The sequence below is a fragment of the Dreissena polymorpha genome, chromosome 16 (genome assembly GCF_020536995.1).
Source record: "Dreissena polymorpha isolate Duluth1 chromosome 16, UMN_Dpol_1.0, whole genome shotgun sequence".
In the NCBI taxonomy this organism is placed as follows: domain Eukaryota; kingdom Metazoa; phylum Mollusca; class Bivalvia; order Myida; family Dreissenidae; genus Dreissena; species Dreissena polymorpha.
The window spans coordinates 34998902-35010985 of NC_068370.1; the positions used below are offsets into that span (position 1 = coordinate 34998902).

Sequence of the window (12084 nt, forward strand, 5' to 3'; positions counted from 1 at the left end):
TTTAGCCTTATCTGCGCATTGGCCCCGGTCAATTTCCTGAATTTAAGGTGTATGGCCTAAAAGAAATTGTTTTTTGACTCCAGGAGCTGAAATGTAAGTATAAATGGTCAATATTCTAGTAATTTCACATGTTTTGAGTAATTCGAAACTAAATGACCTGAATTTTAGTCAACAACAACAACATGCTGAGTGAGAAGTAAACACATGTACTTTCTGCTTGAAACAGCCGGCATTTGACAGATTTCAACGGTGGGTTTAAATAAGTTAGCAGTGCAAAAAAGTTCAATGGTAATGACCCATTTTGTTTGGGTTAGTTTGAAAGCATTTGCTTTGATAGTGCGAAGCATGTTGTCGACTGTGTGCGTATTCTTACCCGGAAAGTTAAATGTGATTGCCGGGTTTATGTAAAAATGGGGTTTTTATGGGCAATTTCCGAGACCCCCGAAAAGGTCTATTTTACCCCAGATATAAATTTAAAGAGCATTTTCTGCATTGTTTTGTGCTTTATTTTCAAGCTGTTGACGGGCCGCAATGAATATGGTCTGAATATATTTTCAGGTTGTGACTGAAGGCCTTGTTTTGAGGGTGTTTTGCAGACCAGTGCTTGTCGGCCTGGGGATTTTCCAGAAAAACTGTAGACTGCCCCCTTAAGGTAAAAAATGCCAAATTTCACATCCAAGGCAGCATAGTCAAATGTGACATTTTTTGATAAAATATAATCATCAACACCTGAAAACAGTTTTCCCATTCAATTCTGACCAATTTGAGCAGAGATATTAACATTTCAGTAGGGGGAGGTAAGCCTGATTTTTGAATAAAACCCTACTTTGCATGACAGTTTAACCACTATACTTATCGTAGGTGATTTAAATTTACATTTCAGAGAGTGAAATCTTCTAAATAGGCATAATAGAATGTGATGCTACAAAATTAAGAGTATTTACTTCACTTTTCTTCAGATTCATCTGTGCTTAAGACCCTGTGACTCATGGCCGCTGCTTTTTTTTCGAGTTTTCCCCCGGATCAGCTTGTAGTGAAACTGGAAGCTGTTCTGGGTGAAAAGAGTGAGTTGGTTGGTCTGTGTTGCCTGTGGACTGGTGAAACAGATAGGTACGGCTATGGTGTGCACCGTGTTGTTGTATCGGGCAAGCGCATCAAGCTAAAAGTCCACCGTCTCAAGTACTATTTGTGTGATCCCGGACACAGTGCACTGCAGCGCAATTTCCATATCTCACACCTCTGCCACAATAAGCTTTGCATTAATATAGAGCATTTATCGTATGAGCCAGTAACTGTTAATAATTCCCGCAAAGTGTGCCTTACAAATGGTCAATGCTCGGGTCACAGGGGCTTCAGGGAATGCTGTCTGTGGTCTGCGGTAAATATACAAGTTAGGTTATTGTTATGTTGCCGTTCGCAGTTTGCATGTACTGTACATCACAAGGTTTTCTGCTTTACACTTTAAGTCCATAGCTATGGTCAGCAGCACTTGTAGATGGCATACTTTCAGAGGCATATAGACCGTCCCGGTACAGGGCTCTGTTTGCGTGCCGCTTTCTAAGGTAGAATCTGACTATTTTGTACCGCACTGAGGCCTTCCTGCGGCTGTCATATTCCCGTCTGCGATCCTTGGCCTTCAGTTGGTTGTATATCATGCTATGTAAACTGATTTTTTTCCCTGTCACCTTTTCTGCCACCTTCATTGATGATTTGCTGGGCCCCATAGACCTTGTATGAACTGCAGAATGACACAGAGCTGCAAAGTTTCTAGCATAGAATGAAGTTTTGGGGGCATAATGAAACACAGATGCATTTAAGCTCTCACAAGCATTTGTGTTAAAGAGCTTTGCCACTTCTTTCAACCCCGTGGCATCAAATGTTTTATTAATGTTTCCTAAAATAATTTTCTTGTCACTCTCCTGGAGTGCTAGTGGCTCTCCATAGGGCAAATGTTTGTACGAGCTGGTCACTCGATAGGTGCACACTCGTGAGCGTTCCTTGCACATCTTGTGATCTCCGGAGAAGCAATGCATGATGTTTTCTATAGCAAATTTGGCCGATCGAAGAAAAAGCTCATCACTGCAGCTCTGTTTTCGCAGTCTTTCCAGTTCAATGCGCACTCGGCAGCGGAGGCAGCTGGCCAGCTTACGCATGTATTCGTCTTTGTTGTACTTTTTTGGAATGGATTTGATGTCTGACTTTGCGGCACGCACATGTCTTTCGAGAGCTCTCAGCTTGTGAACAAAGCACTTGTAGTGGGTGGCCGTCTGCTTTTTTAAGTGATTTGTTTGCTTTTTAAGCTCATAGTAATCCCGTATAGCCTTTGCCGATTGCGTACCAGAGTCGGTGGTTATTGACCTTACTGCCAAAGGACCATCTTTCACTTTATCCAATGACCTGTGAAGTAATACTCGCTCACTGCTTGCAATCGAGGCCTCAGCTGCAAAGGTTTTTGAGCAGTTATCATGCCTGCAGTACCTTTTTCTGCAATGCTTGTTGGCCATGGCTATGGCAAGTGGGAGTTTTTGACCTGTATTGTGTTCTACCAGGGCCCCAAAGCTTTGTGTAGACTTTTCGCATCCCCCCTGGGGTCGACATGTGTAGGCGACGTCAAATTGGATGTCAACTTCAGGTTCGAAGCCGGCTTTTTTCATGACATTTGCGACATAGTCCTGATTTAGTTCCAATTGTTTGTCGCTCAGTTCTGTTTGTGCTTGTCCCAAGTCATTAAACTTTTTTTGAAATGTTTGCTTGCATGGCGCCTTAATATTAAGCCATGTTAATACAGTAGCTACATCATCCATTCCAATTTTAGATTTTAGCACTGGCATTGCTACTAAATAGTTCAAAAATCCTGCAGGGGGGCCTCTTGCGGTCTGGATTGTGTCCGACATTGGCAATGTTTGCGAATTAAATCCACAGTAACTACATTTTACACAGATGTAGACACACAGACCAGCACGTGTAACTTTCATTTTCATGTTTGGTTTCTTACAACCACTTGCATGTACATCTTTAATAAGTGCCAGCATTTTCTCATTATTCACAATGAAATTTTCATTGCGGTCACACTCACAATCTGTTTTTTCTTCCTTTTCAGGTTTAGGTCTGAGAGTGTATGCCAGAGTGTCTGCCTGTGCTAACCCTGCTGTGGTTCTGACGAATTGACTGTCCCTGGCTTCCTTGTCTGTCAGCCGTACCAGTCGTTTAGAAGCTTTCGGCGCCTCGGAACTTGCACTGGAAACTCCAGGTTGGTGTATTTCAGTGGATGTAGTCCATTTTGGCTTGTGTCCCAGCTTAAACTGGGTGGCTTTCTTGCCTCTACTCCTGCGTGTGCTAATATTCCCCGCGCTTTTTCTGTAATTAAAAGGCATTTTCACACTAAGTACAAATGTATGTCCAAAGTAGAAAAATAGATGTTGACTGAATAGCAACTTTCACAAAAATGATACCCTGGCCTATAAAGACTCCCACAAATGAAGGTTTTATCTGCAAAATATCACCAGGTCATTGTTTTGGGGCTCTAATCTTGCTTCAATGGCATCATATTACCATAAGACAAATATTTAGACTAAAAAATGTGAGTGTATTAAGACTTGGAACTTCATGGTCAAATATGGCTATAGGAATTACCTCCCTTGCATTGTAAGCACATCTGCTTTAGAGCTGTAGTCTCTGTTTCTGTGTGCCATAGGCTTAGATATTTATGCAAGTAATACCAAGTTGACTTAAATCAACTATTTATACAACATTTAGTGCCTTTCAAACCATTTAAACCCCTATATGTGCATCAACTTTGATGAAAAGTGAGTAAAACACACTGATTTTATCGAAAAAAATCATCAAAATTCATTTTATTTTTTAACTTGGACCAGTGTTGTGAACAATTTTTTACTCAGGATCAAAGATGAAACTCATTAGGAGTCATTTGTGGCAATATGATTATACCTACATTTCATATCTGTGCAAACTGAGTGATTTTTAGACTTGGGTAGAAAACCAAAAAAATGACCAAAAAGTTGCGTGAAAATGCCGCCTCTGATATGCTCACTAAAAATAGTATGCAATTGTACATTGTAGTTATTTCACAAAGAAAACCACCCAGTTTCATCCAGAATTGACTGAAGTATACAAATAATTCAAATTTAGATGGGTTTAAAACTTTTGACTGCTATCTTAAGGAGGCAGTCTACAGTTTTTTAGCCTTATCTGCGCATTGGCCCCGGTCAATTTCCTGAATTTAAGGTGTATGGCCTAAAAGAAATTGTTTTTTTGACTCCAGGAGCTGAAATGTAAGTATAAATGGTCAATATTCTAGTAATTTCACATGTTTTGAGTAATTCGAAACTAAATGACCTGAATTTTAGTCAACAACAACAACATGCTGAGTGAGAAGTAAACACATGTACTTTCTGCTTGAAACAGCCGGCATTTGACAGATTTCAACGGTGGGTTTAAATAAGTTAGCAGTGCAAAAAAGTTCAATGGTAATGACCCATTTTGTTTGGGTTAGTTTGAAAGCATTTGCTTTGATAGTGCGAAGCATGTTGTCGACTGTGTGCGTATTCTTACCCGGAAAGTTAAATGTGATTGCCGGGTTTATGTAAAAATGGGGTTTTTATGGGCAATTTCCGAGACCCCCGAAAAGGTCTATTTTACCCCAGATATAAATTTAAAGAGCATTTTCTGCATTGTTTTGTGCTTTATTTTCAAGCTGTTGACGGGCCGCAATGAATATGGTCTGAATATATTTTCAGGTTGTGACTGAAGGCCTTGTTTTGAGGGTGTTTTGCAGACCAGTGCTTGTCGGCCTGGGGATTTTCCAGAAAAACTGTAGACTGCCCCCTTAAGGTAAAAAATGCCAAATTTCACATCCAAGGCAGCATAGTCAAATGTGACATTTTTTGATAAAATATAATCATCAACACCTGAAAACAGTTTTCCCATTCAATTCTGACCAATTTGAGCAGAGATATTAACATTTCAGTAGGGGGAGGTAAGCCTGATTTTTGAATAAAACCCTACTTTGCATGACAGTTTAACCACTATACTTATCGTAGGTGATTTAAATTTACATTTCAGAGAGTGAAATCTTCTAAATAGGCATAATAGAATGTGATGCTACAAAATTAAGAGTATTTACTTCACTTTTCTTCAGATTCATCTGTGCTTAAGACCCTGTGACTCATGGCCGCTGCTTTTTTTTCGAGTTTTCCCCCGGATCAGCTTGTAGTGAAACTGGAAGCTGTTCTGGGTGAAAAGAGTGAGTTGGTTGGTCTGTGTTGCCTGTGGACTGGTGAAACAGATAGGTACGGCTATGGTGTGCACCGTGTTGTTGTATCGGGCAAGCGCATCAAGCTAAAAGTCCACCGTCTCAAGTACTATTTGTGTGATCCCGGACACAGTGCACTGCAGCGCAATTTCCATATCTCACACCTCTGCCACAATAAGCTTTGCATTAATATAGAGCATTTATCGTATGAGCCAGTAACTGTTAATAATTCCCGCAAAGTGTGCCTTACAAATGGTCAATGCTCGGGTCACAGGGGCTTCAGGGAATGCTGTCTGTGGTCTGCGGTAAATATACAAGTTAGGTTATTGTTATGTTGCCGTTCGCAGTTTGCATGTACTGTACATCACAAGGTTTTCTGCTTTACACTTTAAGTCCATAGCTATGGTCAGCAGCACTTGTAGATGGCATACTTTCAGAGGCATATAGACCGTCCCGGTACAGGGCTCTGTTTGCGTGCCGCTTTCTAAGGTAGAATCTGACTATTTTGTACCGCACTGAGGCCTTCCTGCGGCTGTCATATTCCCGTCTGCGATCCTTGGCCTTCAGTTGGTTGTATATCATGCTATGTAAACTGATTTTTTTCCCTGTCACCTTTTCTGCCACCTTCATTGATGATTTGCTGGGCCCCATAGACCTTGTATGAACTGCAGAATGACACAGAGCTGCAAAGTTTCTAGCATAGAATGAAGTTTTGGGGGCATAATGAAACACAGATGCATTTAAGCTCTCACAAGCATTTGTGTTAAAGAGCTTTGCCACTTCTTTCAACCCCGTGGCATCAAATGTTTTATTAATGTTTCCTAAAATAATTTTCTTGTCACTCTCCTGGAGTGCTAGTGGCTCTCCATAGGGCAAATGTTTGTACGAGCTGGTCACTCGATAGGTGCACACTCGTGAGCGTTCCTTGCACATCTTGTGATCTCCGGAGAAGCAATGCATGATGTTTTCTATAGCAAATTTGGCCGATCGAAGAAAAAGCTCATCACTGCAGCTCTGTTTTCGCAGTCTTTCCAGTTCAATGCGCACTCGGCAGCGGAGGCAGCTGGCCAGCTTACGCATGTATTCGTCTTTGTTGTACTTTTTTGGAATGGATTTGATGTCTGACTTTGCGGCACGCACATGTCTTTCGAGAGCTCTCAGCTTGTGAACAAAGCACTTGTAGTGGGTGGCCGTCTGCTTTTTTAAGTGATTTGTTTGCTTTTTAAGCTCATAGTAATCCCGTATAGCCTTTGCCGATTGCGTACCAGAGTCGGTGGTTATTGACCTTACTGCCAAAGGACCATCTTTCACTTTATCCAATGACCTGTGAAGTAATACTCGCTCACTGCTTGCAATCGAGGCCTCAGCTGCAAAGGTTTTTGAGCAGTTATCATGCCTGCAGTACCTTTTTCTGCAATGCTTGTTGGCCATGGCTATGGCAAGTGGGAGTTTTTGACCTGTATTGTGTTCTACCAGGGCCCCAAAGCTTTGTGTAGACTTTTCGCATCCCCCCTGGGGTCGACATGTGTAGGCGACGTCAAATTGGATGTCAACTTCAGGTTCGAAGCCGGCTTTTTTCATGACATTTGCGACATAGTCCTGATTTAGTTCCAATTGTTTGTCGCTCAGTTCTGTTTGTGCTTGTCCCAAGTCATTAAACTTTTTTTGAAATGTTTGCTTGCATGGCGCCTTAATATTAAGCCATGTTAATACAGTAGCTACATCATCCATTCCAATTTTAGATTTTAGCACTGGCATTGCTACTAAATAGTTCAAAAATCCTGCAGGGGGGCCTCTTGCGGTCTGGATTGTGTCCGACATTGGCAATGTTTGCGAATTAAATCCACAGTAACTACATTTTACACAGATGTAGACACACAGACCAGCACGTGTAACTTTCATTTTCATGTTTGGTTTCTTACAACCACTTGCATGTACATCTTTAATAAGTGCCAGCATTTTCTCATTATTCACAATGAAATTTTCATTGCGGTCACACTCACAATCTGTTTTTTCTTCCTTTTCAGGTTTAGGTCTGAGAGTGTATGCCAGAGTGTCTGCCTGTGCTAACCCTGCTGTGGTTCTGACGAATTGACTGTCCCTGGCTTCCTTGTCTGTCAGCCGTACCAGTCGTTTAGAAGCTTTCGGCGCCTCGGAACTTGCACTGGAAACTCCAGGTTGGTGTATTTCAGTGGATGTAGTCCATTTTGGCTTGTGTCCCAGCTTAAACTGGGTGGCTTTCTTGCCTCTACTCCTGCGTGTGCTAATATTCCCCGCGCTTTTTCTGTAATTAAAAGGCATTTTCACACTAAGTACAAATGTATGTCCAAAGTAGAAAAATAGATGTTGACTGAATAGCAACTTTCACAAAAATGATACCCTGGCCTATAAAGACTCCCACAAATGAAGGTTTTATCTGCAAAATATCACCAGGTCATTGTTTTGGGGCTCTAATCTTGCTTCAATGGCATCATATTACCATAAGACAAATATTTAGACTAAAAAATGTGAGTGTATTAAGACTTGGAACTTCATGGTCAAATATGGCTATAGGAATTACCTCCCTTGCATTGTAAGCACATCTGCTTTAGAGCTGTAGTCTCTGTTTCTGTGTGCCATAGGCTTAGATATTTATGCAAGTAATACCAAGTTGACTTAAATCAACTATTTATACAACATTTAGTGCCTTTCAAACCATTTAAACCCCTATATGTGCATCAACTTTGATGAAAAGTGAGTAAAACACACTGATTTTATCGAAAAAATCATCAAAATTCATTTTATTTTTTAACTTGGACCAGTGTTGTGAACAATTTTTTACTCAGGATCAAAGATGAAACTCATTAGGAGTCATTTGTGGCAATATGATTATACCTACATTTCATATCTGTGCAAACTGAGTGATTTTTAGACTTGGGTAGAAAACCAAAAAAATGACCAAAAAGTTGCGTGAAAATGCCGCCTCTGATATGCTCACTAAAAATAGTATGCAATTGTACATTGTAGTTATTTCACAAAGAAAACCACCCAGTTTCATCCAGAATTGACTGAAGTATACAAATAATTCAAATTTAGATGGGTTTAAAACTTTGACTGCTATCTTAAGGAGGCAGTCTACAGTTTTTTTAGCCTTATCTGCGCATTGGCCCCGGTCAATTTCCTGAATTTAAGGTGTATGGCCTAAAAGAAATTGTTTTTTGACTCCAGGAGCTGAAATGTAAGTATAAATGGTCAATATTCTAGTAATTTCACATGTTTTGAGTAATTCGAAACTAAATGACCTGAATTTTAGTCAACAACAACAACATGCTGAGTGAGAAGTAAACACATGTACTTTCTGCTTGAAACAGCCGGCATTTGACAGATTTCAACGGTGGGTTTAAATAAGTTAGCAGTGCAAAAAAGTTCAATGGTAATGACCCATTTTGTTTGGGTTAGTTTGAAAGCATTTGCTTTGATAGTGCGAAGCATGTTGTCGACTGTGTGCGTATTCTTACCCGGAAAGTTAAATGTGATTGCCGGGTTTATGTAAAAATGGGGTTTTTATGGGCAATTTCCGAGACCCCCGAAAAGGTCTATTTTACCCCAGATATAAATTTAAAGAGCATTTTCTGCATTGTTTTGTGCTTTATTTTCAAGCTGTTGACGGGCCGCAATGAATATGGTCTGAATATATTTTCAGGTTGTGACTGAAGGCCTTGTTTTGAGGGTGTTTTGCAGACCAGTGCTTGTCGGCCTGGGGATTTTCCAGAAAAACTGTAGACTGCCCCCTTAAGGTAAAAAATGCCAAATTTCACATCCAAGGCAGCATAGTCAAATGTGACATTTTTTGATAAAATATAATCATCAACACCTGAAAACAGTTTTCCCATTCAATTCTGACCAATTTGAGCAGAGATATTAACATTTCAGTAGGGGGAGGTAAGCCTGATTTTTGAATAAAACCCTACTTTGCATGACAGTTTAACCACTATACTTATCGTAGGTGATTTAAATTTAAATTTCAGAGAGTGAAATCTTCTAAATAGGCATAATAGAATGTGATGCTACAAAATTAAGAGTATTTACTTCACTTTTCTTCAGATTCATCTGTGCTTAAGACCCTGTGACTCATGGCCGCTGCTTTTTTTTCGAGTTTTTCCCCCGGATCAGCTTGTAGTGAAACTGGAAGCTGTTCTGGGTGAAAAGAGTGAGTTGGTTGGTCTGTGTTGCCTGTGGACTGGTGAAACAGATAGGTACGGCTATGGTGTGCACCGTGTTGTTGTATCGGGCAAGCGCATCAAGCTAAAAGTCCACCGTCTCAAGTACTATTTGTGTGATCCCGGACACAGTGCACTGCAGCGCAATTTCCATATCTCACACCTCTGCCACAATAAGCTTTGCATTAATATAGAGCATTTATCGTATGAGCCAGTAACTGTTAATAATTCCCGCAAAGTGTGCCTTACAAATGGTCAATGCTCGGGTCACAGGGGCTTCAGGGAATGCTGTCTGTGGTCTGCGGTAAATATACAAGTTAGGTTATTGTTATGTTGCCGTTCGCAGTTTGCATGTACTGTACATCACAAGGTTTTCTGCTTTACACTTTAAGTCCATAGCTATGGTCAGCAGCACTTGTAGATGGCATACTTCAGAGGCATATAGACCGTCCCGGTACAGGGCTCTGTTTGCGTGCCGCTTTCTAAGGTAGAATCTGACTATTTTGTACCGCACTGAGGCCTTCCTGCGGCTGTCATATTCCCGTCTGCGATCCTTGGCCTTCAGTTGGTTGTATATCATGCTATGTAAACTGATTTTTTTCCCTGTCACCTTTTCTGCACCTTCATTGATGATTTGCTGGGCCCCATAGACCTTGTATGAACTGCAGAATGACACAGAGCTGCAAAGTTTCTAGCATAGAATGAAGTTTTGGGGGCATAATGAAACACAGATGCATTAAGCTCTCACAAGCATTTGTGTTAAAGAGCTTTGCCACTTCTTTCAACCCCGTGGCATCAAATGTTTATTAATGTTTCCTAAAATAATTTTCTTGTCACTCTCCTGGAGTGCTAGTGGCTCTCCATAGGGCAAATGTTTGTACGAGCTGGTCACTCGATAGGTGCACACTCGTGAGCGTTCCTTGCACATCTTGTGATCTCCGGAGAAGCAATGCATGATGTTTTCTATAGCAAATTTGGCCGATCGAAGAAAAGCTCATCACTGCAGCTCTGTTTCGCAGTCTTTCCAGTTCAATGCGCACTCGGCAGCGGAGGCAAGCTGGCCAGCTTACGCATGTATTCGTCTTTGTTGGTACTTTTTTGGAATGGATTTGATGTCTGACTTGCGGCACGCACATGTCTTTCGAGAGCTCTCAGCTTGTGAACAAAGCACTTGTAGTGGGTGGCCGTCTGCTTTTTTAAGTGATTTGTTTGCTTTTTAAGCTCATAGTAATCCCGTATAGCCTTTGCCGATTGCGTACCAGAGTCGGTGGTTATTGACCTTACTGCCAAAAGGACCATCTTTCACTTTATCCATGACCTGTGAAGTAATACTTCCGCTCACTGCTTGCAATCGAGGCCTCAGCTGCAAAGGTTTTTGAGGCAGTTATCCAATGCCTGCAGTACCTTTTTCTGCATGCTTGTTGGCCATGGCTATGGCAAGTGGGAGTTTTTGACCTGTATTGTGTTCTACCAGGGCCCCAAAGCTTTGTGTAGACTTTTCCGCATCCCCCCTGGGGTCGACATGTGTAGGCGACGTCAAATTGGGATGTCAACTTCAGGTTCGAAGCCGGCTTTTTTCATGACATTTGCGACATAGTCCTGATTTAGTTCCAATTGTTTGTCGCTCAGTTCTGTTTGTGCTTGTCCCAAGTCATTAAACTTTTTTGAAATGTTTGCTTGCATGGCGCCTTAATATTAAGCCATGTTAATACAGTAGCTACATCATCCATTCCAATTTTAGATTTTAGCACTGGCATTGCTACTAAATAGTTCAAAAATCCTGCAGGGGGGCCTCTTGCGGTCTGGATTGTGTCCGACATTGGCAATGTTTGCGAATTAAATCCACAGTAACTACATTTTACACAGATGTAGACACACAGACCAGCACGTGTAACTTTCATTTCATGTTTGGTTTCTACAACCACTTGCATGTACAGCTTAATAAGTGCCAAGCATTTCTCATTATTCACAATGAAATTTTCATTGCGGTCAACACTCACAATCTGTTTTTCTTCCTTTTTCAGGTTTAGGTCTGAGAGTGTATGCCAGAGTGTCTGCCTGTGCTAACCCTGCTGTGGTTCTGACGAATTGACTGTCCCTGGCTTCCTTGTCTGTCAGCCGTACCAGTCGTTTAGAAGCTTTCGGCGCCCTCGGAACTTGCACTGGAAACTCCAGGTTGGTGTATTTCAGTGGATGTAGTCCATTTTGGCTTGTTCCCAGCTTAAACTGGGTGGCTTTCTGCCTCTACTCCTGCGTGTGCTAATATCCCCCCCGCGTTTTCTGTAATTAAAAGGCATTTCACACTAAGTACAAATGTATGTCCAAAGTAGAAAATAGATGTTGACTGATATAGCAACTTTCACAAAAATGATACCCTGGCTATAAAGACTCCCACAAATGAAGTTTTATCTGCAAAATATCATCACCAGGTCATTGTTTTGGGGCTCTAAATCTTGCTTCAATGGCATCATATTACCATAAGACAAATATTTAGACTAAAAAATGTGAGTGTTTAGATCGTGGAACTTCATGTCAAATATGGCTATAGGAATTAACCTCCCTTGCATTGTAAGCACATCTGCTTTAGAGCTGTAGTCTCTGTTTTCTGTGTGC

The 12084-nt window shown here is 41.1% G+C and overlaps 1 protein-coding gene and 1 long non-coding RNA gene across 3 annotated transcripts in view; one reads left to right on the forward strand and one right to left on the reverse strand.

The window, feature by feature from the left end:
* The window catches only part of LOC127861971 (uncharacterized), a 24635-nt gene continuing 12551 nt past the window's right edge, over positions 1 to 12084 (forward strand). Inside the window, exons 1-7 of one of the 2 annotated variants that reach the window (XR_008040382.1) lie at positions 228 to 249; positions 559 to 652; positions 3101 to 3250; positions 4758 to 4851; positions 5159 to 5263; positions 7300 to 7449; positions 8955 to 9048. This is a non-coding gene — a long non-coding RNA (uncharacterized LOC127861971). Of the gene's footprint in view, positions 94 to 227; positions 250 to 558; positions 653 to 3100; positions 3251 to 4757; positions 4852 to 5158; positions 5264 to 7299; positions 7450 to 8954; positions 9049 to 12084 lie in introns of those variants that run through there. The other variant, XR_008040381.1, reaches the window with a different exon arrangement.
* On the reverse strand, positions 2916 to 7301 carry LOC127861970 (uncharacterized). The gene is made up of 2 exons (XM_052400763.1): positions 5144 to 7301; positions 2916 to 3357 (listed from the first exon to the last, which is right to left on the reverse strand). Exon 1 carries the CDS (start codon positions 7229 to 7231, stop codon positions 5654 to 5656), a length of 1578 nt encoding a protein of 525 aa, XP_052256723.1. The 5' UTR covers positions 7232 to 7301; the 3' UTR covers positions 2916 to 3357; positions 5144 to 5653.